This window comes from Aplidium turbinatum, chromosome 7 (assembly GCF_918807975.1).
Source record: "Aplidium turbinatum chromosome 7, kaAplTurb1.1, whole genome shotgun sequence".
Classification (NCBI taxonomy): Eukaryota; Metazoa; Chordata; class Ascidiacea; order Aplousobranchia; family Polyclinidae; genus Aplidium; species Aplidium turbinatum.
This window is the reverse complement of record NC_137478.1, coordinates 6254342-6281474: the sequence shown is the minus strand read 5'-3', so window position 1 is coordinate 6281474 and position 27133 is coordinate 6254342. Positions and strand designations below refer to the sequence as shown.

The following is a 27133-nucleotide window of genomic DNA, read 5'->3' as shown; positions in this document are numbered from 1 at the left end:
CAATGTCTTTCATTATTGCGTCACAGTTACTGTCTACGTGCATTTGAGATATCGCAAATTATTCTAGTCATTCGTGAAATGGTTGCTTGAGAGTTAGTCGCACATTTAACTGTTTGCTTAGTGCTTGCCAGCTGGATAAAATTTCCGTCTTTTATCTAAGTAATCTGTTCTGTAGTGACAAGTTTTAGTGGTGTACCGCGTTACATCCAATTTCGACAGCCAGGTGGCCAATTTTACAGAAATACAAATTTGAATAGACGTTTCGAAAGAGTGTTTCTTTTTCGGCCATTACATGCAGACGAACGGATTCGGGAATCTTACGTTACAATTTTCCCACGAAGAGATTATGGTTTACCGCTGTGACCACATGGTTGAGTGGAAAAACCCGGCGTCCGTACACATACGATTGATGCGCACTCTCGCCTGTCTTTGTGGTGTTAAGCTAATGTCGGCGTCGCAGATAACCGAATAAAACTGTGGTAAGCCTACTTGACTTCCATTCAGAATTCCATTTATGGTCCTCCCAATTAACGGCAGAGATGTTTTGTCCATCAGCTTTGTTGATCAGAAGTTGAGCGGCAGACACAAATGAGTGTCTTGATTTCGGTCAACGGGTGCTAGTTTGAAGGGGTAAAAACTATTAAACGAATGAAGTGGTTGGACTCCAATGCCCGTCAACCGACAGACAAAGTGGCTTCTTTGTGACAAAGCTCAGCAGGTTGGATGTCAGTAAGAATGGAAAAATTGTCCAATGGTGTGAAACGCAGGTATCCGGTCATTGTGCAAAGAGCACTGTTAATGGCAGTTTCGATATTGTGGCAGTGAGCACAGGAACACCAAACAGGTGCACAGTACTCTGCTAAAGGGTAGACAAGGGTTAAGGCTATGATACGCAAAGTGTCAGCCCTCGCTCCCCAGCTTGAGCCTGCAAAGCGCTCGAGTAGCACCACACATAATGACAGTTCCTTGGGCAGTGACACCAAATGGTGGCGGTGTGTGAGCGATCTGTCTAATGTCACCCCATGATATTTTGGTTTGAGGCAGAAGGACAGAGATTTTCCATCATTCTGGACATTTAGCTTACGATCGGCTACCCCAGTTATGCAGATGGAAAGCTGTCGCCACAATTTTGGTTTCGCTGAGTTTTAGTCGCCATTTCTGGAGATAAGCTGAGAGGGTTTATATGTTCTGGCTTGTAATATCTTCTAGGTTTTCCTACGATTTTGTTTATTGGATAATTGCCAGGTTGTAAGTGTATGCATATTTTGCGGAGACCGTGTTTGGCAGGCCGTGGGAGTAGACTAGATGTTAAAAAAAGTGGAGCCAGAACCGCTCCCTGTGGGACACCATTTTGTAATAAACAAAATCAACTGAAAGAAAAACGAAATCATAAAGCTGGAAATTGTCAATAGAAACGAAATTAGTAGGCTGATGGAACGTATTGTAATAATATTAGCCTACAAATATTGTCGTAGAGAAATAAAACATAGAGAAATAAAATATTGTCGTAGTAAAGAATCAGTTCAATCGCTAAAGACTAACAAAACGCAAAATGCTTACGGTACAACAAAAGTTTTCAATAAATATGCATTGAAGGGAAAATGCCGCTAAATTAAATTTTTGCATCGAAAAAGTTGGCAAAGAGGTAATTAATCAAATGTAGGTCAAGGCTACAAATAGAAAAAAAACTTTGGGTTGCAATTTTTTTAATTACAGAAAGCTTAGAAAACATTGGCCTTGTTCGGTTCTCATTATACTAAGCATTCGGCAATAATGAAAGTAGGGTGGCCAGTTCGTTTCTCTCGGCCGCCTTTTTTATGTCTACGTAATTTATTGTACTTTGGGGAGAGGTATGTAGCCTAGTGTTTTTTAACAACCAGTTGTTTTTCAACAACACGTAATGCATTAAAATAATCTTGCAGAACACTAAAAGAAATTTTGTAATCATGCAATAAAATAAACAACACATCAACAATTTATTTACTTTCAGTTTTTCTTATTGCGGTATCTGGGCCTGTTTGGATGAGCACAAAGTTGATATTCGGCCAGGAATTGTAGAAATTAAAACGCGAAGCTCTTTTTTAATTGTAATTTTGATTTTCGATCTGTGTTCCATGAAACACTACTGTCATGACACTAATCAATTTCTTACGGAACACTGATTGAAAATCATTGGGATTGGCTTCGCACATCGATTGTGACATTTGAATGCACTGTGACATTTGAATTCACAGACAATATCGACGTCGGCTTTTGTGAGGGTGACGATCCAAAAGGTGTATTCGTTGTGTGTGTTGATGTTAACCCTTTAGTTGTTCTAAAAAGCTCTGGCGTTGAAGATAATGCGTTAGAATCAGATAAGTCAATATGTCGAAGTAGTTCCCTGATAAGAATTTTGCAACATCGGTGTGAATTCAAGACCAAATCCTGAAAAATAGAAAGCTTTTTGTTTTGTAACAGGCTGTTAGACATATTATTTTCACATAACTTATTCCAAAGCTGAAAAAGGTTTAATAAATGGAAGTAAAACTCAAGCAAAATTACAACTTTTCAGTAGAACAATTTACAGGTAGGATTAATTTAATTCCTTAAACATTTCTCCACTATTTATGAGCTAAATTTGATTGCATGAAAAGTTTGATTATCACAATGAATTTTTTACAATTATTCAAACAATTTAACTGTAGAAAATGTATAGAAACTTATGAGAATATGTGACCTCAAAATTTTAACCGAATATTGTTTGAAGACTTTGAAGATATTGTGATTCATTCTTCTGTGTTTACAAATGATTTTTAAAACATATCAAGGCTTACGCCTGGTAGATAAAGATTTAGAGGAAGGCAAGGACGTCCACAGTTTTTATGTCCACTTTTAAGCATTCCTTTAAGTTTTTTGCTAAAGACACAGCCACTTGCTCTTGAGTGGTGTCCTTTCGAAAGTCGAGCCAATGCTCTCACCACTCGGCTATGCAGCCGATAATAATATGACAATGTGGTATCACAATGGTTTTTTATTTAACAAACACGAAGGTGTCGGCTCAAGAGTTTTCGAGATTTTGTTGAATAAAAAAATCTTTTAAAGCAAAAATATTGGTTGGACTTCTGCAAAACATCACCGACTTGCCTACGGCTTGACACGCTTCAAGAACTCGCTGGTAGTTACAGATATCACAAAAAAGTAAACAGAAAGAACTAAAACTTAACACAAGACGGACTGGAATCATTAGAGGCCTTGTAAACACTTACAGTAAATTAGAAACGAAACAACCAATTACTCAATGTAAGCAATATTTATTTTCACAGGAAAATAACAATGAATTCAAAGAAAATCACCTCTTGAGCAATAACACCAGTAATGAAATTCCGTGGTAGGTTTCCAAGATCAACAAGAATAAAAAGCTTTTCAAAATGTCGAACTCTTGTGACGTGTTCTTTGCGTATCCACCCGATTATGGCGCTGAAGATTAAATTTTCTGAGGATATCTAATAAAAATAAACGTTTTTAGTAGCCTACTCTTGAAAAAAATCGAATGTTTAGCCCAGCGGTTTTTAATCGGGGCGGACGCCAGCTTTCATGGTAGGCGCAAGTTTTCCAACGATATTTAATTTTTTTGCAGTAATTTCAATGTCCTAAACCTAAACTGTTTTTGCCATTTATACTTTTTAAGTACTGGAAATCGCAGGTAGGGCTTTATGCACACGGAGCTATTGTTGCTTTTGTTTTGCAATCTGATTTCGTTATAGCCTTCGTGAAAACGAAAACAGCAAAATATTTAACACTCATTGCGTCATTCATTAGTCCGCCCCGATAGCTCAGTTGGTTAACTCGTGACTTCTGAAACGACGAAGCTTCAAGATCAAGTGGCGCTGGTTCGACTCTCGTGGTGTGCGCTTGAGCAACGCACGTTAAGGACTGCTCTTCATTCAGCGGTATCTAAAAGATGGAATAATTTCCGACAATAACTTTTGAACAATCGGAAACTTCACTCTTTCAGTCTCGGTGACCGGGTGTGTGTCAGTGATTCAAAGCCTCTACATTGTAGAGGCTTTGAATGTATGCAAGTATGCGAAACTGTCAGGATTAAGCTCTGCAAGAAGCTTTCTCAGTCCGAGGATAAAAAATGCAATCAATCAATCTTTAGCATTCAAAACTTTGCTTCCAGTAAAGCAATGAACGGTGTCCTGCACTTGATTATAAAGGTAGTCAACTTTGCAAACGCAAAGTGCTTTATAAAAAGCTGGAGCTCTTGCAGTTGTTTTATCAACCTACGTAAGGAGATGCAGCCTGATTGTAAATGATGTATAATCTGACATGTTTTTCACACGAGTGATTGGTGATTGTTCAAAAAATACATGTTAATAAGAAGTTTCATCTCCAAACTGTACATTTAAAAAAGTCAAAATAACAAGGAAATCTAGTGATCTTCGATGGGCTAACTTGCACGCTGCATTCGCAAATCGTCACTTTAAGTTTGAGTGGACTAATCAAGCAACACTTCGTCTAGACGTCTTGAAAGCAAACAGCATAACATAATTTTCAAATTCAGATGAAAACCCATCAACAAAATGTTTAAAGAAGCACAAGAGGAATTTTCTGCTCAGAACTTTAATTACATAGCCAAGTCCGACTTCGAAGAACTAGAACTTGAGGTAATCTTCCTATTTATTCACATATCTTTGCTCCTTTTTATACTGCAGTTGCTGTCAAGACCAAAGACATGCTGAAAGTTGAAGACTTAAGTCTACGTCGGGCAATTTTTAGAGTTAGATCTTGCAATAAAAATCTAGTTGCTTAAAATCAATTTCAAATACCTCACTAAGATGTACCGTGATCAGCAAAAACAAAATGATGCCTATTTTGGTGTTACAGTTGTTCGAAACCGGGGGGGGGGGGGGGGGGGAGAGCGCAGAACATGCAGTGCTGTATTCGAGAGTATACGGCGGTATACGCACGATCTGCTTTTTCGAGCAACTATGGTAGGCCTATTCCCTCTGGTTTTCCAAAAAGAGTGCCTATGCTATCCATACTGATTCTTGACAACTACTAACTAACTACTTAACGATTTGAGGACCAATGGTACACAGGTGCACCATGAACTAAATTTCGTACCGAGGTACAAAAACAGGTACAAAATTTCTTTTGTACCTCTCTTCCAATTTGGATGTTGATAACTCATGTAATGGTAGAATAAAGATTAGTATTTTGCAAGTTCTGTATTATTTATCATTTTGGCAAATCTGACAGTAGCCTATACCCTGTGCTTTTTCACGAATACAGCACTGAGAACATGTAGTCATTGCTAAAGGGAGGCATGCCAAAAAAAGGTTAAGAGCCACTGGTTTAGCCTATTAAATTGAAATGAAAAAAATGTAACTTAGGAAATTGAATGTCTGAAACTATTGTAACCATAATGCAAAAGAAATCGTAGCCTACTCAAGAAGAAACATTGTTTGAAAAACATTCGTTCTTTGAAAGTCAATTCAGTTTAATCATACTTTTAAATACGGTATTTAATAAATTTCTATTCTGTATCGCTAAGTCTTTTTTATTGGAGTTTCCGGGGTCGATGATTTATTTGTCATTTTACCCGATTTACCCGACATTTTCTATGCTTTTTGGATCACATCAATAATAAGCTACTTGAGAGCAGCTAGTCTTTGATCTTATCTTCCTAGACAATCAAACCTTCTACTCTATTCAGAGGTTGGCATAATTGTTGATTTGAACTGCGAGTTGTCTTGTCTCAAGATGAGACGCACCTATGCCTCTCTCGAGAAGCACCTGTACCTGTCTTAGGCATACTAAATGAAATTTTCAAACGGGAATTAAGCATTCAAATGCGTAAACTGAACATTCAAGAATACATTTAAAAAAAAAATTACCAAAAAAAATTGTTTTCAATAGCACTGGCAAGGCCCAAAGTCCAATGTTTCGTTTATTTTTAATTTTTGTCAAAATGACCAAAAAGTGGAAACACTGCTCGAGAATACGTCACTATCGACAGCAATAACAAAAGTTACGTTACCACATCTGATGTTTTAACATCAGATCTGATGTTTTGAGCAAACTGTCTGATGTTTTGATATTGCAATTTGATGTTTTGATGTACATACATACATAGCCTACAGTTAAACCGCCCGCAGTAACAACTATTGCTCGATCAGCTGATTGCTAGTCTATAGTGACGTAGATTGTACAGTCGCACGCTTCGCTGCTCAGGCCCAATCCCGTTTTGAAAGCTCTGATGAAAGCACGCGCGGAATGCTGACCAGACCGCAATGGGGAAAAATTCTATTGAAAATTGTTTTATGATAGCATGTTACACAAAGAACGTGTACAATCGCCAAGTCAGGTTTTTCCTTTAGTATCTCTTTAATACGAGACGCAACTTTGCCTATCTGGAGACGCAGCTGTGTCTTTCCTGAGACGCGACGTACCCGTGTAATGGAATGATTCAACTCGGGATGAAATAAAAGAGTCTGTTTTTTTAACCTACATTCTAATGTTTGTGGTCCGCTGAGTTACCGCAGAGAAGCTTTGTTTGTCTACATCACTTATTAGAAGAATCAAGGAGGCGGATACACACTTGTGTCCTGATTTTAATGATTGTTGGAAGGAGCAATTCGGGAAATAGCATGTAGGCAAGCTGCTCCACAATTTGATCTTGCTTTTCTGTAGCCTTTTATTTTGAGCTTTTGAGCTGTAAGTTTGTAGGCTAGTTGTCGGTGGCAGAACTTCTGCTTAGGGAACGTTCAAATATTACGTAACGCCTTCGAGGGGGAGGGGGGGTTTATGCAAAGCGTTACGTTAGCGTCACATCGGGAGGGAGGGGGGTTCAAGCAAAACGTTACGTAACGCTTTGGAGTACGGAATGGTAGTTTTTTGTGCTGAATTCGTAGTGAAAAAGCGTTACATAGGGGAGGGGGGGGATTGAAAAAAGCGTTACGTTGGCGTTACATGGGGGAGGGGGGGTCAAAAATTCGGAAAAAAAGCGTTACGTAATATTTGAACGTTCCCTTACCGTAGCTATTTGCAAATGTCAGTCTAAATTGAAGGCTGAACAGATTCATCTTTTTGTGATTAAGTAGCCTACAAAAATTGCTAAAAAATACAAACGATACTATTGAAATCAAAAAACAATTACTATATTTACTAGCAATGAAGATGAAAACAGTCTAGATTTCGAAACTTTTTCTGAATATTAGTTTGGTACCTATCAACATTTTGGGCTCTCTATTTTTTGATTAGATGCTCTTAGGGTTACAATTACAAGCAAATAGTAGCCTACAATGAACCTCTTTCTTGACAAGGTCCAATATTTCCACAACATCGTTGAAGCTAAGATTTTTAAATTCCTCTCCGCTTGTCAAAGTTTCAAAGTTGTTTGTGATAAAGATTTTGGATTTTTCCTTAAGTTTTTCATATTTACACTCAATAGCATGAGCTCGAATTTTGAAGCAGTTAGTTTCGTCCAAAAGTTTCTCTATTTCTTCCTCTTTCAAATTCAAACTTGAAGATAGAACTTCTGCAGAAACACAAAAATACACAAAAAGTGAAAACATTACCTCCTTTGAGGACCATAAACTTTTGAGACAAGTTATATTGAAATATTGATGATTTTTACTACAAGTTTATCACTTTAAAGAAGTATTTGAAAAAAGATTAAATTTTTTTATTTCAAATAGAAGTTACGCTGTGGTACATATGTGTACCATTGGTCCTTAAGGATAATGTGTTTAGTATCATTGCTGGTATGGTTTTACACAGTGGCGGCTGGTGTTGTTTGTGAGCAGTGGGGCTGCAATGAATAGTGGGGGGGGGGTGAAGCCCGCCGCTGAGTTCACCGTAAGCGAACGACTTCGCGGAGGGTCTGGGGGGGTCTTCTCCCAGAAAATTTTGAAAAATCACATTAAATTTGGTGCGTTCTGAGCATGTTTTTACCCCAAATTTTAAAAAAAATGCATTTAAATTTTGTTGAAAAGTTGATATTCCTAAGCTGTATTTTAAGAAACCTAATAGTTTTGCTTTGGAGACAAACTTTACTAGTATTGAGCTTAGTCTTGCCTAGTCTAGCCGTTGCATACAAGGTTCAAGTGATTTTGAGATGCCCTAGGCTGGACTAGCACTTTCTATAACCTGTTGAATACCCTAACTCTACAGCTAACACTTCTACATTCATGGCTCATCGCTACTCTGCAAAATAAAAACTAGCTTCAAAAAGTCTGTAAAGTTATTCGGTGAGGTGGGGCTGTTTTCAGAAGCTCACACGGCGACGACGACGAAAATCATAATTGCTTGTACAGTATTGACATAATTCACGCCAAATTATTGAAAATTTTTCAACTGGAAGTAATGCTATCAGTTAAATTTACCTTTACATGTAGATCTAAAATTCATTCCAAAAATATTACGTGTTATTTATTGTAAAATTTCACAGCAACAGTCTTAATTTTTAAGTTTTTCCCACATCACTATATCCCTCCCATTAGACTAATAGAATTTACCCTTCAGGACCTTTGGTACATATGTGTACCACAAAAGTTTAGCATTGTCTAGCAACATGTTTTTTAATTTTTGTATGGTTTTACTGATGGGATAAGTCAGATTAATCACTAAACATTGATGTAGAATAAAAATTATATATATATATATTTTTTTTTACTTGTCTTGTTGATCTTTCAAAGTTTACCGCTTCAAACCCTGACCAATTCACCAAGCAAAACTAGTTAAAGCAAAGCTAGAACAAAATACAATTTCCAAATTTTTTTAATTTATAAATCGATTATCTATTTCAGAAACGTTTAGAGACAAATACTTTTTGATAACTACAAGAAAATGATTAGACATCGTGGAAAAAGTTCATGGTACACATATGTACCAACGGTCCTCAAAGGGATAAATGAATTAATATTAGCCTATTCCAAGATTGCATTTTTTCTAAATACAAAAATCATTGGCCGACTAAGAAGTTGAACTTTAATAAATTGGGCAACGTTTTCTATTTCTTCATCTTGTTTCAGATTCAAACTTGAAGATGTAACCCCTTTAAAAACATAGTGCAAATAAACACAAAATGAAAAAAGCATAATTGCAATTTGAAAAAAATTAAACACCACAGCACTTTAAGGACGATTTAATATAAATATCATTGGCCGCTTAAAGAATTGAACTTTCATATAACACCTAGTTAGTTGGTAACGTTGAAATAAGTTAATATTAAAGATATCGGCTATCCATTATAGGTTCCCAACTGGAGTGCAGCAGTACTCTGGAGTGCCGCAAGCATTTGTCATATTCATTTTTATCTGTCTTCAAATGGTTAGCTAGGATCATTGTTATTTTTATGCAAAATAAACTTTTATCCATGATTGTTTTTGTCACAATCATAATGAAAGACAATTTTCCGACATACGGTATGCGTATAAGCAGCGTAGCTTCTGATTGGTTCGTGGTTTATTAGAAATCTGCTTGTTAAAGTGCCTACCGTGTAACATGTACCATGTTTTTAACTAACAAATTTACATTGTGAGAATTGCAATTTGCAGATGCACTACAACTCTGCAAATTCAAAACCTAATTTCTGCTCTCACGGAATTTAGGTCACGCTTCCTGTTAACAAATGCCACTCTCACGGAATTTAGCTCACCACATCCGTATTTCTAAAGCGATATAACTGTTTAACCGTTTCGCTTTCATAACTCTCACCCAGCGGCGTTGACAGGGAGGTCTAGGTGGTACTTTTGGACCCGGGCCCGGAATATTTAAGGGGCCCGGGTTTAAAAAATTTCCCACGACTTCAAACATTATCAAGATCTTAATTTATAATCAGATATAATGGAATTGCCATCAGAGGCTAAAACAGCCGCTTCAGCAGTCAGATGGTAAGGTACCGGGCCCCCTTCTGGGTACCGGGCCCACTTCAGATTTCTGGTGGTAAAATAGCCACTTCTGCTACCAAACAGTAAAATAAGAATTTGTCTAGCATAGTGATTTCCCTAACCACGAATATTACTCGAAACACGAATTTCAAAATATACAGGCTAATATTTGTTTAAAGTCAAAAACTGAAATGGCACAGGTAAGAAGATTGCTATCCCTATTTCTGCACTAAAAATTAGACCAAAACCGCTTTTCCAATTGCAGTAATCAGCAAATGTTTGACCTAGGCCCAAACACCTTTCCGAAATAGCCCGCCCCGATAGCTCAATTGGTTAGCGCGTCACTTCTGGAATGAAGAAGCTTCAAGATCACGCGGCGCTGGTTCGACTCTCGGGGTGTGCGCTTGAGCAACGCACGTTAAGGACTGCTCTCCATTCAGCGGCATCTAATGGATGGAATAGTTCCCCGGCAACAAGACTTCAACAATCGGAAACTTCACTCTTTCAATCTCGGTGACCGGGCCTGCGTCAGTGATTCAAAGCCTCTACAAGTATGCGAAACTGCCAGGATTAAGCTCTGCAAGAAGCTTTCCCAGTCCGAGGATAAAAATTCAATCAATCAAATTGAAAACTTTATAACTGTCTGCACTTCTGTCAATTCTCTTCTGGTGAGCCTAGAATGACCAGTAAAACATCAATGGCATCGGGAAGTAATACTCTAGCGCCATGTGACAAATAAAAGTTCAAAAAAGCAACCGCTAGATAGAGTAAGCTTTGCGGTTAAAGAAATTTTACGATTGCACAAGATTTGTTTAGGGATTGTAGATCATAGGGATGCGAAACTTCATCCGCTTTTGACTTATCCGCAACACTAGAAGGGTTACGTTTTTTTGTAATTTACAAAATATTTTACTTTTTATGGGTTATATAAGAAGAGTGAAGTTGGTTTTAAAGTAATTTAAGGTTTTTAGTTGAAAGCAAGCCAACAGTAAAGCGTAAAAAAAATGTCAAAGTGGCAATTGACCCTTCTAATGTTGAAGGAACAACGGAGTTGCGCGTCCCGTAATGTACCGTCCCTAGATTTGTTAAATGACCATGCTTAAACGACATCAATAAAAGTTTGTACACAACCTTTATATTCATAACTTTGTCGATAAAGGGGGCCCGAAAATAAATTGGTACCGGGCCTGAGAAATCCTGTCAACGGCCCTGCTCTCACCGTATTACTGATAAAAAAGCACTACATTATGGAATAAGTGGGAATTGAAAAAGACTCAGAGACAGACTTTCAAAGAGAATAGACTGAACTACTCTAGAACGAGAAGGTAAAATTTACGACGGAAAAATGTCGCTTTTCTGACACCGGTCGATAAACTAAATTGGTTAGAGTTAGACAGGATAATTATTTCTCAATTTCGCGAATATAACTTTATAATTTTGACCTAATAATAAATACATTTAACATTTAATTTAACTTATTTAATTTTGTAGGCAATCATACCCCTAGACAGAAACCCTAAATTAGGCCTACCCTTTTGGTAGCTAGAGACTCAGAGCCTCTCAATAAGCTAAAGACTCTCATTAAGCAAAAGACGAATCAATACCGAAAACCCTACAATTGTACTAAAAATTGGTGGTTTTCCTGGCCGGCCAGATACAATTTAAGCTGAATATCTCTTATCATGCTTTTATATGTATCAACGTGTTTTTAGGCTAGGAAACGTAAAAGCTAACCACTGATACTGATAGGCCTACTAGGCCTACAGACGTTCAGTTCAGTTCAGTTGTTCAGTTCAATTCAGTACTGGTTAGTTTAGTTCTATGAACGTGTTATGTACCGTACATTATTAAATTCATATTGTAAAATTATTGTGCGTGTATGTGTATGCATCCCTGATTAGAATTGTGCCATGGAGTTGTGTTGAGTGGGCAGAAGATCAGAAAATACTAAGTTTGCAGACTCGGAAAATCATGCAGTGTTTTGAATAAAAATAAGACGCTGGGTTGAACGCAAAACAGCTTACTTCAACAAAGTAGTTACACAAAATTTGGGCGAAGTGGAGTTTCCTTCGGTATGCAAGCTTCTTCCCCCTCCTAAAAAGTTTTTTAATTAAACAAAATCATCTCGACTGCAGAAGTATACGCTGCATAATCCCTGTTAATGTTTTGTCTGGATGCCATTCTGGAATATCGTCGTTTCAGGAACATTTAATTTTGTACAAGTCTCATGCTATCAACCGTTGAAACACATATTTTAACCCTTTAAACGTTGGGGGGGGGCTGTCACTTCAATTTTTTTTGTATCAACAGTTGTATCTCTAAAACCACTGAGGCTGCGACTGCGAGATTTCTTGACTTTTCCTAACTTTTATTCATCTCTATTGAGCTGAAATTTTGAGCGAATAAAGGTTATAAATTGAGAGGTATAAGGCATTTCTCAGCACATCCTCTGAACTATTTGATATTCTATTGTTCAAAATTTTCCCACCAGCTGGATGAAAGTAACTAATTTGGCCCATGTCTCGTTAATTCTAACTGCTTCACAGCGTGAAGGGAATTGGCTGTATGTAAAATTATGTAAAAAAAAATTTAATCACAACATTGCAATGCATGTTCTTCATTACTCTACCAAAAAATAATGTGTAAACTCACGCTACACTTACAGTCATAAGTCACCTCAACATTTCAATGTATATGAGCAGTTTTAATATTCACATTGTTTTAATTTTCGGATATGCTCAGCGTGAATAATTTTACAAAGTGAATCCCAAATTTTGAAACCGTGTCTTAGAAAATAACAGAGATATCACTCCTAAAGCATAAGAAGAATCGACAGCCCCTCCCAAACTGAGCAAGACTCCAGGACTCCAACCTTCTAAGGGTTAAGAAAGCGAGAGCGTAGTATTGTAAACTCCAACAAAATAACATATAGATTTACTGGTTTTGCAGATTTAAAATAGTCATTCCAAATGATGATAAACAATGCAAAACCGATGGATGCATCCTAAGCTATAAAATGTTGAGTTTTTGTAACAGTATTGTCACATTTTTTTGTTTAAAATTGCCCGTAAACTCTGCACCAACTATTATTAATGAATATGGATGGGCTCCTAAACAGAGATATGGGCCCTCTAACCGGGGTTTTGGAAGCGTTAAATAGGGCCCTGCTTGATTTAAGCTATTTAATATTGAGCTTCTGCAGCAATATTTACAACATTTTTTTTTATTTCTAATAACCAAAAAAACATTAAACAAACTGAAATGAATGGGCTCCTAAATAGTCGTATCCTTCCTCTTCTCCAGGGAGATACGAGGGGCGGTTAACACAGCCCTACTACCCAAGACCACTCTTGAACAATAACATGTTTGCACTACACAATCACAACAACGCTAAAATAATCAACATTTTTTGAAGGGGAGAGGGCCATGGCCCAATGCCCCCCTGCGTACGCCACAGCTCACAACTCATTCATACTACAGAGTTCTCCACTGCTGCTTTTGCCAGTAAATTGAAACTTTTGTTTTTAGAAAAGTCTTGATGGCTATCATTGAGGTTACATCAGTATGTTTAGCAAAACGCATTGCTCGCTGTTTTATAAATGAGTAGTCAGCCTTGTGCTGACGCTAAGAAAATCGCTTCTTCTAAAAAAAACTCACTTGTCATAGGAGCTTTGACTTCCATGAAAGGTGGGAAAAACCGATCCAAAGAAACCCAAGAGCCATCATTGATCAGTTGTCTCAGCCCCACGTTCTTTGCAACTATGGCTGCTTGTTGTCTGATCATTTGTGGATTCAATCGTTTTAGGATGTGCAACAGTCTGTCTCGAACTAAAAAAGTTATTTTATAAATGTATTTAAATTTAAACTTGTGACGAAATACAACATGGTTGTGGATTCAATAGAGAATGGGTAAACAAAAGTCTGTATCAGGGAAGCAAAAATTGGTTGAAACTTCCGAGTACAAACTGGTTACTGTTGATGGAACCTCACAAACTTACAATACCGCTTTAGAATGTGAGCATTTGTATTTCTAAGAAACATGAAAACAATTGCTGCAAAATGAATTACGAATGTTTCCTTGCTTGAGGTTAGACCTTATAGCAAGGGTGGGCAATGTGCGGTCCTTTTCCATTTTTTGTGCGGCCCTTCATCTTCTTCCAGCTATTTTTTTCCCAAATAAGGCTATTTAAATTAAGGCTATTTTCATCTCGATTTACACAATTTCGAAGCTTAAGAAGTGATATGACCGTCTTTTCACTCCCCTGTACCTGTGAAATAAGTTTTGCGCCTGTAGAAATCCAGCTTGAATTGAATTCGCTGCAAAAGGATGACATTCTTGTACAAAATTTCAATAAGATACTCCATTACTAAAAATATGAATTAGTGTTTATTTGATGTGCGGCCCTCCTGTAAGCATTACATTTTCCTAACTTGCCCTTGTGTTAAAAAGGTTGCCCACTCCTACCTTATAGCATGTGTAGTGAACAGAGAAATAAAGCAAGTTAAGCCATTCAGGAATTACGTAAAACAATTAAATCGTAATTTACTAGCCTGCTGCCATCTTTGGTCGCTTTTTGGGATTGTTCAACCAACTCTCCTTCATAATTTCCTTTAATCTTGTAAATATTGCCTGGTCTTCTGAGCTCAATTGTTTACCCAAGTCTTGAAAAAATGAAACATCCGGTCTCTGTTCCCGTTCAATGATAACTTGGTAAAGTATATTGCGAGATAGTTGGACGTTTTCGAATACTCGTTTTCTTGATATGAGTTCATAGAGCACCATTGAATAACTGATAAGTATAAATTATAGACTTATTGCAAACGTAGTAGACTATACCTATAAAACTATTTATTCTTGGAAATTGCGTGTTGTGTGCATGATATTCCAACAAAACAATTTGAAAGTGAGGCCTGACAAATGCTTTACTTTACGTAATTAAACCAAGCAGCAATGTAGGAATATGCATCGAGTTAAGCCATTCAAAAAACCTGTTCTTACCTGTACACATCCATTTCGGTTGTCCGTAAAATTCGAGGTCTATCTAAAAGTTCAGGTGCAGCAAACAATGGTGTGTGTTGGCTGTTGGGTGGCAAGTTAAGTGTTGTTATGGAGGCGTCATCAGACAAATGTAAGTTTACCGACCCAAAGTCAGCTAGTTTTACCTTGATGTTATCAGAAAAGAGAATATTTTCTGGCTTAATATCGCCGTGAATCAAAACTTTTCCAGGCTTATAACCAGAATGTAACCATGAAATGGCGTCACTCAGTTCAAAAGCAATCCTTAGTCTCAAAGGCCACGGTATCACTTTTACATTTCGTTTGTGTAGCAACTGACACACATTTCCACCAGCCAAGTATTCCATCAAAATTGCAAAGGAACCCTTCCACTTTACGATTCCATGAAACGCCACAATGTTTTGGTGCTGCAGTCGATGCAGGACGGACGCTTCATCTTGAAATCTGGTGAAGAGCCAATATATGAATCAGCCTATTAAGAGAAATGCATTTACTAACTTAAGAATGCATGAGCTCATTCATGGCTACCTAGAGATGTGGCTTGATTTGTTATATTCTGTAGAACTTTTCAAATTTTGCCAATTTTTGGTGATTGTCTAAACAAATTTTTCTAAATTTTTTATTTTAATGTCTTCACTACAGTCTTTGCCAGGTGAGGTACTACGACAGTTTATCGAACGACTATTGGTCGAACGACAGTTAATCGAAACGACAGTTTATCGAACGACAATAATCGAACGACAGTTAATCGAAAACCTAACCCTAACCTAAAACCCTAACCCTACCCCTAACCCTAACCCTTGAGTATTCCATTGCATATGTGCAAAATTTTAGATAAAATTTGTTTCGGGAGATTCGTCGCTCAATAAACAGTCGGTCGATGAACTGTCGTTTCGATAAACAGTCGGTTTGATTAACTGTCGTTTCGATGAATTGTCGGTAGATAAACTGTCTTTCGATAAACTGTCGTTCGATAAATTGTCGTTCGATAAATTGTCTTTCGATAAATTGTCGCGTCACGGCCAGGTGACACCATGAGTTTTAACATCATCAGAGGTAGAAATAAATAGACAATTTTATTTTAAAAATTAGAGTTAGACTGTTGATTGCTTTTTAACAATCTGATTGAGCGCTTTTCGTCTTACTTTTTCTCATTTTCCACAGCGCTTCGGAGGCAACAAAACTCTTTTATATCATTACCAGTTAGCAAAAAGTAAAAAAAAATCTTAGAAAACTTTAATCAAATACTAACAGCAGCGATGATCAAAATCTGCAAATGTGACAAATCAGGCCGCAACTGCAGAAGGCTATGGCTCATCCGATTGACATTTGTTTATAGGCTACGCAGGCTAGCCAATATAAAACCCATGATTTTACATTAATTTTCTTTCTAAAGTTTTAAACTATTTTCTGTCTGAGAATTAAAGGCTTCCAACACATCGCGGATTTTCATTTGAACTATGATCTTGTCTATTCACTAAGATCATTTGAAACTTTAACTAGTTCAACCAGTGACGTAACTAGATAGAAATCTTTAGCGGGTAAAGCATTTGTTAGACTAGAGCAGGGGTCACCAAACTACGGCCCGCGGCCGGAACTGGCCTGCAAACTGATTTCATCCGCGGCCCACCACGTGCTGTGAAAATAACAGTTGCACTACAACTGTTAAGGAAAAAATTTACCAAACCTTTGTAAAGGACTGACGTTGCTGTTCAGCTACACGCAACCAGCTAATGATTTTGAAGGACAGCTTGCAGAAGTTTACCGCTGCCTACAGACAATGTGTTTCCAAACCTGAAGAAATTCGCTTGTAAGATGGCATCAATGTTTGGGACTGCTTACATTTGCGAGCAAACTTTCTCAAAGATGAATTATGTGAAGTCGAAACATCGTACGAGACTGACCGATGACCACTTGAAGGCTATTCTTATGGTTATAGGTGCTGCACCTCTAAGCCAAATATTGATGATATTATGAAAGAAAAACCACAATTTTATAAATCTCACTAATTCTGGCAAATAGCAATATTAGTTGCCTTTGCCTATCACAAATTATTTGAAGTTCTACAAATTATTATAGATTCTAAAACTAAAATAAGAACTGGTTTTATAATAATACTTCTTCTATAATACCAGTAATAGAAAAACTGTCAGACACTGTTATAAATTCTGTATATGTGCTTCCCTTGGCATTAGCACCCATCTTTGGCTTTGCCTTTTTGTGTAATAGAGACTTCTTTGTTGAAATTGTTCATTTTTATAGTTCGTTGTTGTATGTTGAATTTGTACATTTTTCCACCAGGCAGCCTGCATGTTGGTGTTCTGTTTTTATCATTAGACCATCACAAATGGGGACAGCCTCGGCCAAATTTGGAAAGATGTAGCCTAATGTTTTTTCAACAGCACGATGTCCTGTAGTGTATCACAACAGAGAATAACTTTTCCAGCAACCTTTCGATTTTCATCACAACTTTGCTATTCCACCGCTGACTTTGTTATTTATTGTGCTCAATTCAAGTCAATGGAGATTTTAAATAATTGCATATGTTTTCCCAATTTGCATCCGGCCCGCAGCTGTTAATCTCGCAGCAATCCGGCCCTCAGAGAAAAAAGTTTGATGACCTCTGGATTAAAGGGACAAATATCATTCAACACGAATTACGATAGTATTAAAACATTTTTTGGACGAGGGCAAGATAAAATTTAAGGAAATAAAATTTTACTTAGGTAGAGAGGTTATTTTTTTCAACCATAAACAGGCATAGCTCAACAATAAAACGACGTTTGACAATGAAAAGTATAAGATGCATATAAGCAGGGGCGTTGACAGGGGGGGTCTAGGTGGTACTTTTGGACCCGGGCCCGGAATATTTAAGGGGCCAGGGTTTGAAAAATTTCCACGACTTCAAACATTATCAAGATCTTAATATAATCAGATCTGAAGGAATTGCCATCAGAGGTTAAAACAGCCGTATCAGCCGTCAGATGGTAAAGTACCGGGCCCCCTCTGGGTACCGGGCCCACTTCAGCTTTCTGGTGATAAAATAGCTACTTCAGCCACCAAATAGTAAAATAAAATTTAGTCTAGCATAGTGATTTCCCTAACCACGAATATTACTCGAAACACGAATTTCAAAATAAACAGGCTAATATTTGTTCAAACTCAAAACCTGAAATGGCACAGGTAAGAAGATTGCTATCCCTATTTCTGCACTAAAAATTAGACCAAAACCTCTTTTCAGATAGCAGCAATCAGCAAATGTTAGACCAAGGCCCATAAACACCTTTCCCAAATCAAAATGGGCAGCCCATATTAGATTTATGGGTTACATATGGGCAGCCCATATTAGATTTATGGGTTACATATGAGCACAGCCCATATTAGATTTATGGGTTACATATGGGCACTTGGGCAGCCCACATTAATATGTGGGTTGAATGTGAACAACCCACATGAAACCTATAAATGAATATGGGCAGCCCGTACTGGCTCAATGTGATGCCCGCGGACACAATGTGTATGGGCCCGTATGGGCAGCTCGCATGGAGCCTATACACCAGCCCATATGAGTCCCCATGTAGGGCCCATATGTGCTTGCTGGTTGGGCAACTACCTTTGCTGTAAATTCTCTTCTGGTGAGCCTTGAATGACTAGTGAAACATCAATGGAATCAGGAAGTAGGGGAAGGTCGGGGCCTATGATCCCCCTTTTTGATTTAGCTCCATAACTTTTTTATTTCTAAATATTTTCACTTCATATTTCATGCTAGCATAACTTGTGATATAACCTGTTGAATCACCAAAGAGAAAATTCGTATCTTTTCAGATTTTTAATGTGGAGCAAAAAATGTAAATTTGTTAAAGTGGCTCATAGGATCCAACGCGTGGGGTCCTATGAGCCACCAGTACAATCAAAAGAATGAACGTATTTACATGAATACAATGATGAATACATTTACATGAATACACAGCAACACATTTACAAGATAATGGGACGTGATAAGTTGAAAGTAGAGGCTTAAGTGATCATGAAACTGGAAGATTTCCACAATTTTTAAATAAAAAGATAATAATTTCTAATAATCACATTAGGCCTACATTTTATAAGTGACAGATCATATTTTATAAGTGACAGATCATATAGGCCTAGAAGGCTAGAAAATATGAAACAAATTAAGCATGCCACAACCGTGCCATCATTTTTATGATCACAAGCTTACAAAACCGATCTATCGAATATAGGCTATTAACAGGCTTATTACACAAGATCAAAAGCAGAAAAGTCAATCGAAATTTTTCTAATTCCCTTCACTCTTTTTGTTGACCCAGTAGTGATGGGTGGACTACAAAGGAAACTGGAACAGCGATTTACCACAATGATTTTTTTTAGCAGTTGTTTGAGGCATTATTGTCAGTTTTGTGAACTAATTTTTGAAATTTCTTAAGTACAGTTATAGCCTACAAACGTATCTTAAACCGTTAAACAAAAATTGAAAAATACACATAAACAATTTACTATAATCTTAATTAGCTTAAATATAAAAAATTAATAAACAACTTTCTAACAATAACTAATTGTGATCTGAATTTCCACCAAGTAGGATCCTATGAGCCGGCCTCATAGGATCAGCACACAAGGTAGCTCATAGGTTCCAACTCTCCATATTGACAAGTTCACGTTTATTGACTCTAAACTATTAATTTTAATAGTGCACTTCTTTCATTATTCCTTTAAAAAGGACACTACTTCTCACCAAATTAAACCATTTGAATATCTGTTGAAAAACTAGGAAGTTAAAGTAAAATTTAAGAACCCCTCAAAATTTACTTTTTCAACATAAAAACAAAGAAACTCGCTTTTCGCTTCGAATTCTCACAGGAGATTGTCCCGGGAATTGTGAGAAATGCATTTAAGCATGAAGAAAAGATCTCGACTGAAACGGAGTGGAAAAACTTTTTATTTAAAAAAATAAAGGGGTGGATCATAGGACCCTATATGCTCATAGGCTCCGACCTTCCCTTAATACTAGTAGTTAGAGATAGAAAGTTTTGCGGTTCAAGATATTTTAAGATTGCGCATGACCATGCTACGACATCAATAAAAGTTTGTACACAATCTTTATATTCATAACATTGTCGATGAAGGAGGCCCAAAATTAATTGTTACCGGGCCCGAGAAATCCTGTCAACGGCCCTGCATATAAGCAATATTATGTAAATCTGATAGACTATCTTAGTTACTACAGAGCACTTGTAAGAATTATTCAAGCTAGTGTTAAATCACCTTTTTATCTTTGCATCAATGTCTTGCTCTGAACTTGTTGTAGAAAAGCATTTGGCTACGACTCGTTTGTGCAAAGACGTTTTACATATTCTGACAACTCCATAGCTTCCTCTACCGATGAAACCGTCTTCACCGCGGGGAGTATATATTTGATCTGCTTGAAAGTGCTTAATCATTCTGACCCCTTGACAATAAAAGGACACATTAGCAAGTAACTAAATGTAAAAAGAAGGAAGTTGTTTTTTTAATTTCAAAAAACAGATAAGTTGAATTAATAATTTAATTCACCTACCTTCATGGACAAACCTTCGCTTCCTTGGGTTCGACACTTTTTCAGGTCACACCAAATACTTAAAAATGGAATCCTACTGAATTTTATTGCTGATTTGCACTCATTAAAGTAATGAATTTCGGGTAGTAATATACTGCCCGACGGCGTCTCTGTCCGACTGCACTGTGTGTTTTTTAAAGCGCTGAAAGTAATGCATATAGGTAACGGATATAGGGCAATAGCCTACCGTAGGTGCACATTATTATTATAAATGTAGCATTTGAGCACGCGTGCTTCAGCAATTGATTTAGAAAGTAAACAATGTGTTGTAAGTTATGTGTCCTTCAAAACTATGAAAAGTATGCAATATTCTGAAGTAACCTAAAACTTCTTCAAAGCCATTACTATCGTAGACTATGTCCCTATTAGGATTCTTCGTATGATACTCATGGTCTTCTAAGATTCTCGCGTTTAACATAAAACTGCCAAAACTAATAGACCTGTAGATTAATAGCAGTGACGATTTATTTTGGTATTACACCAAAGCACATAGGTTACTTACAAACCCATACAAACCACGTTGATATTTTAAACTTTATCGGAAGCTAAAACTCTTCTTCCTTCAATTTTTCACCATTAACTTTGCGCTCTCTTTTCACCACCGTCGAACATTTGTCTTTAAAATTTCTTGCATTAGCCTATATGGGCTATGGCACTTGTTTACGGTGACTGATAAAATTAACACACAAAAATACTGTAAGTTAAACATTTACAAACAACTACGCGTCATTGGAGTGATGTTGACTAACATTAATTGGGTCGTAAATGATATCGAAACTTAGCTCTTCCCTTTACTTAACAAAGAACAAGGCAAACTGACAATAGAAACACAAACATAATCAAAACAGAAGACTGTAACTTTATTTTGGTATTTGAAATTAACAATTAATCATTGATGGCGGCTGTTAATTCAACTTTGCAGTTAACCAACAAAACAGCTACCCTGTCGAGACCACTCAGACCGCTTTATATTGTTTTGTTGTGGGAGTGATTGCTCGTGTCCTCTGCATTTCAAGTTCTAACTTTCAACAAGATAGGTTTGATTTCCGTGCAAATTAACGATACTGATTGATGAACCAGTAGCGCACCCAGAAAAAAGTTTAGGGGGGGGCTAATTCAGAAATGTCGGCTGAGTGATTTGCGAGAATAGTGACAGCAGTGACGTATCTTGGTGGGTTGAGCAAGGGAAGCAATGAAAGTCGTAGGGGCAAAAGCGTGCCGAAGGCACGCGTATTCTAGGGGGTCCGGGGGCATGCCCCCCCGGAAAATTTTTGCAAAACTACATTCAAATAATGGATTATAGTGCCTTCTGGAAACATTTTTAGGGTAATATTTGTATGAAATTTATGAGCAGATAAACAGCTATTAACTTAAAATGAAAGGTAGCTCTTAACAAAGGGCAAAAACTGCGGCTCAAATTAGAGAACACCAAAAATTCAGCTTAACTGCTCAGTTACAGCTACCTACTGCTGTAGTAGCCAGGATATCAGTGTAAATCTAACATTAGGCTCAAACTTTTCCTTGCGAGGCAAATATAACCCCAAAGCCTTAGATTTTCTCATTAGGCTACGCACCGGAATAATACCCAACAGGAAGTAACTCTGAGATTGCTTCCACAGATTAGTTAAAAGAAACGTAAATCGCGTAAACTTTGATCTGCTTTTTTCCTTTGTTTCTTCGTATAGCAAAAACGAGAGCAATAGATGCGGTACGAATCTCTGCTTCCGTAAGCTTCCAACTTTTTAAAATTAAAACCTAGACGGGGACATGAGTTAGAAACTGTTCTATTCGTATTCAGGTAAAGAAATTACGAAATCGTTTTACTGAAAATTTTTTTTTAAATTTTGGTAGAGGAAGCAATGCTTTCCTTGAGAATACGCCCCCGAGTGACAGTGACTAGGCCAATACCCATCCCTTTGATTAATATTTAAGGCACTCACGGCCCACAACCCACCGGTTGCCGATACATCAGGATTTGTTCTCTCAATCAGATTACAAGTTGGCCTAGTGAACCCCATGTTACTAGCACCATCAGCATCCTACATTCCTACGTCTACTCTCGCAATCTATAGATCTTGACTTTTTCCTCATGTATGACAAAATAGAATTAGCTTTCTGTTTGCATAAGTGCGAAAACAACAACTAGCACGAAAACAGTTTGAAACAAAACACGAATTTTGTAAACATTAAATTTGATGTGGACGTTTTTCCTACTTACAAAACATTCAAAATTAGTTCGTATTTTCAACTGAAGTCCTAAAACGCCTTCGTCTTTCTGCTCAAATTTCGTATACAGTTTTACATGTCCGTGTGATTCAGCATTGACGTAGGCTACGGTAGCCTACATCGGTATGTCCACCAGAGACCAGACATTTGACGACGAGAGCATCTGAACTTTAAAAGTGCCATCAAAGACCTAATCATGGAGTGTTCTTTATGTACCGATCGAAAATTCTCTGCTGATTCATTTAAAATTTTACGCAAAGGCAAATTTTACATCAAAATTCAGGAAGCAGTGTTAATCAAAAGCTACAACCCAAATTTAAACAAAAAATTAACTTATTTGCTGGAGGCGCGTCTATTTTTCTCAACATTTACTTGATGTAGGTATCATGTTCCCTGTGGAGCAAATTTTTTTGTAGTTATTCACGTAGTTGCCTTTTCCTAATAGTTGAAATTTATTGTATTTTTACAGATACAGTATTTTCAGGTTCCTGATGAGGGCTTAAGTTAAGTCGAAAACGTTCTAGTGTTAAAACTATTTGTAAATATGTAAAATATATTGTTATAATGATCAGCCCTGTTGTATTCCTGTGTCTTATTCATATCTAACCTGTAAGCAAAAGGTATAAATCGGGAACATACAAAAACTTGATTTTTGGTGGCGGGTTTGGGGGGGGCTTGAGCCCCCTTAGCCCCATGCTGGGTGCGCTACAGTGATGAACACTGTTTCACAGAAGCATTCCCCTCTGGCTTTGTCATCTTTTTGTTTTGTTGATAGCAAATACGTGTGTTTACTTTGTCGTTCTACATGTTTACGGAAGCAATAAAAAATAAAATTGAAGTTAACTTCTGTTTCCATAAAGAATGGAATGTCGGTGCACTCAATGGGATTCTTTATTCTTTAATCACAATAGGAAAAGTGAAAGGCCAAAAAACACGTAAAAATGAAAGATAGACAAGGTCGCGTGAGGAGTTAAAGATAACAACGCAATAGATACAATGAAATTAAAAAAGGAAGCGAAAACATTTGCTGTGTTGAGAAAACCAGATACCCACACCAGTCTGAAACAAACAAAGACTGCATCATGATAATGAAGATCTTCTTCCTTGTTTTAGCTTATGATTCCGAGGTTCTATCCTTTTACATCCACGGTTGATAATGTTTTCCGAATATTTAAAAGGGCAACTAAAGAACACAATCAAGTTTTGCTTCCATTAAGTTGGTTAAAGATGGTACGATATGGTGCTACGGTTTATTCACCACACTTGTAGTTAAAGGGCGGGGAAACCCAAATTAACTTTTCGAGTTTTTGTTTCAGCATGATGTCATTGTGTACAACAGTGGTTCCCAAACTTTTTTGACCGCGACCCAAATCTGAGTTTGGTGAACTTCTCGCGACCCAAGACACAGACAACCTATATATATATAAACAATTTTACCACTCCACTGTTTTTGCAATCTTTGCCTGCTATAAACAAGACACAGACAACCAGTTGAAGGGTGGTCTACTGTAGCTCCTCTTGCTCAGAGTCTAAGTAAAAGTGCTAGATTCGTTGCTGAGTCAAACCGGCTTGGCTCCAGTGCCTCTTCTCGGTGCTTAAAAATGCGCTCATTTTTTACATGCGTCGGATGTCTCTTTAACTTGTTCTTCTTTAAGGATTCGTTTGACAACATTTTACAACACAGCCTACTGTACATAGCGGCTTGCCAGCAGCACCTGGGTCGCAGATAAAAATGAACTTTAAATCAAAAAAAATAGTTTAGAAATCTTAAGTTGTCAACTTAAAGAATAATTTACGTGTACTGTGATTTATTGATGGAAGTGACTTGAATGCCAGTAAAACTGCTTGCCATAATTGATTTTGATAAGAGAAGCCGAATAAAAGCGTGTGATGCTCAATAGAAGAAAAAAAAGTTTATTTATAAATTAATTTACAACAGTCCGATTTTGGCAGATTTAGATCGTCTCTGCACGACCCATTTTCTGACCCTTCGCGACCCATGTTTGGGTCGCGACCCATAGTTTGGGAACCACTGGTGTACAACATGTGTTTTTGGAAAAAAAAATCCAAATTTTGTTGCCCTCGTCTCGCTAAGGCCGCTTTTGTTTGATCCCCGTTGGCGAGGCAGCGCGCGCATCCAGCCGCGACGCTGTACGCGGTGACGTCACAAGGTACAAACAGTATTGTTCGAATTAATTGAAACTGTCAAGAAAACAGGCTGAATTTGTGTATTTTGGTTTATTGTGATAATTTAACAGATGTGTATGGTTTAATACCTAATGTGGCCTCCACCTTCTTTCAATATTGCACGAACACGGTTTGGAACAATTTTTAAGAAATTTTTGGAACAATTTTTTTAATTCGAACAATACTGTATGTACCTTGTGACGTCACCGCGTACAGCGTCGAGGCTGGATGCGCGCGAGGCATTCGCAAACGGGGATCAAACTAAAGCGGCCGTAGCGAGACGAGAGCAACAAAATTTGTTTTTTTTTTTCTAAAACGCATGTTGTACACAATGACATCACGCTGAAACAAAAAACTCTCAAAATGTTAATTTGGGTTTCCCCCGCCCTTTAAGGAAAGATGCCGCTCCTTGTTGGTGTAACCTATGGTGGAAAGGCAAAGGCTAACGCCGGTGCGAAGACGATTAAGGCACAATCAAGCGTCTCGAAAGGGACAGGCTGATGAGGGGGTATCGGAGATGAAAAAACGGAATCTCATGATATTTTACTTCCATTCAGATTTTTATTTATTTTCTTCCCAATTTGCAGCAAAATGCTGTGTTTGTCAGCTTTATTGAGTAAAAATGAGCGGCTGGCATCAATTAAAATTGGTATTTTGATTTCAGTTGACAGGGTGCTTTTTTGAAAAAGTGAAAAGAGAAGAGACCTACCCTAATTAAGAGCGGAGAATGTAGTTTGGCTCTAACGCTCGTTGGCCAAAGGCAGACTGACTTCTTTGTGACCAAGCTCAGCAGGTTGGATCCCAGCAAGAATAGAGACATTATACCAGGATGTGGAACGCAGGCATCCGGTCACCTTACGCCAGGCGCTTACGCCTAGGGATTCATGTCGTCTACTTCCGCGTGGTGAATCCTGGTAACTGGAAACTTTTTCAGGCTAATGACGACAATCAGAAGCAGAAACTGCAAAAATTGCAGGTCACAGACAAAGAAGTCTGATAAGCGTGACGCCTCCCCTGAGCATGTGCCCTTGTTAGGGCAGGTATATTCTAACACCGTAAGGGAAGGCATCACGCTGCTACAGCTAAATGTAGAAGGTCTAACATCAGCCAAAATTTCGGTCATTGAACATCTGATCAACACAACTGCCAACGCCACTGTTATCCTACTACAAGAAACACACGCAGTGGATTCTTCCAGACTTAAAATCACTGGTTATGAACTGGCTGCCTATACCCATAGCGCTATTCACGGAATTGCTACTTTTGTGCATAGCTCTGCGACATGGCTTCCCCTCGCTTCCAGCAAGGAATCTGATGAAATGGAGTGGGCTGCTACAAAAGTTGACAACATCACAGTGGTTAACGTTTATAAACCACCCTCGACCAAACTATTGGCCGATTCTATTCCCTGTTATGACTCACCAAGTATATATGCTGGTGACTTTAACTCGCACAGTACGGAATGGAGTTATGCTACTACCAATAGTGACGGCTCTACACTAGAGAACTGGGCTTCCATAATTAATGCTAAATTGCTTTACGACCCAAAACAACCCGACAGTTTTTATTCTAATAGATGGGGAACTACTTCAAACCCTGACCTTGCATTTGTTAAGCTCAATGGCTCCTTCCCTCGCAGAGTTGTTTTAGACCCTTTTCCTAAATCCCAACACCGACCCTCTTTTATAAGCCCTGCACACCCGTGCTAATGTACGCAGAGAAGCGATGGTGTCTTCGTTGGTAAATAAAGCCTGTGCTGATCCGAACCACATACTACACGATTGCGTATCCACTCCCTATGTCCCAATCATACAACGCCTACCATCACGGCGCCCTTTTGTAAGGCATGCTGCAAAACTCCAGCCCGCTGATTTCAGCACGTCAGATGCCTGGTCCGAGGAATTGAGCACTGTGCCAAAAATAAAGTCTCGCCTCACTCTATTCGATGTCTTTCCTGCCTCTTCACTCCCACTTGGTTCTGAACTTCAGAGAAGGGAGTGGGTGACACTGAACCGAATAAGAACGGGAGTTGGCCGCTTCAATGCTTGCTTGACACGCTGGGGCATAAGGGACTCTGCTGCTTGTCAGTGCGGTGCGACGGAGCAAACAGCTAACCACATCATCTTTGGGTGTCCCATCTATTCCCCTCCCAATGGAATAACAGGCCTCCGCACAATTGACGATCTGACGAAAAGTTGGCTCCAAGTC

The 27133-nt window shown here is 38.0% G+C and overlaps 1 protein-coding gene across 2 annotated transcripts; it reads right to left on the bottom strand.

Annotated features, from left to right (window-relative positions):
* Positions 1-201: 201 nt before the first annotated feature.
* Positions 202-20353, bottom strand: LOC145774586 (uncharacterized). Of its 2 annotated transcripts, none has more exons than XM_082585852.1 (7): positions 20182-20353; positions 14881-15342; positions 14433-14671; positions 13539-13709; positions 7299-7528; positions 3336-3485; positions 202-2442 (listed from the first exon to the last, which is right to left on the bottom strand). In XM_082585852.1, exons 2-7 carry the CDS (start codon positions 15243-15245, stop codon positions 2170-2172), a joined length of 1428 nt encoding a protein of 475 aa, XP_082441978.1. In that variant the 5' UTR covers positions 15246-15342; positions 20182-20353; the 3' UTR covers positions 202-2169. The 2 variants fall into 2 exon arrangements, with proteins under 2 accessions (XP_082441978.1, XP_082441979.1); XM_082585853.1 differs by having other exon boundaries at positions 202-2427.
* Between the last annotated feature and the right edge of the window lie 6780 nt (positions 20354-27133).

Bases quoted from the DNA above. Each gene is read 5' to 3' on its own strand.
- LOC145774586 (XM_082585852.1), bottom strand. From the start codon at position 15,245: ATGGAATACTTGGCTGGTGGAAATGTGTGTCAGTTGCTACACAAACGA. The intron at 14,672-14,880 runs GTAAGAACAGGT...TATACTTATCAG, and splicing joins ACCGAAATGGATGTGTACAG to TTATTCAATGGTGCTCTATG. The intron at 3,486-7,298 runs GTTCATTGTAGG...TATTTTTATTAG, and splicing joins TGGACCTTGTCAAGAAAGAG to ATATCCTCAGAAAATTTAAT.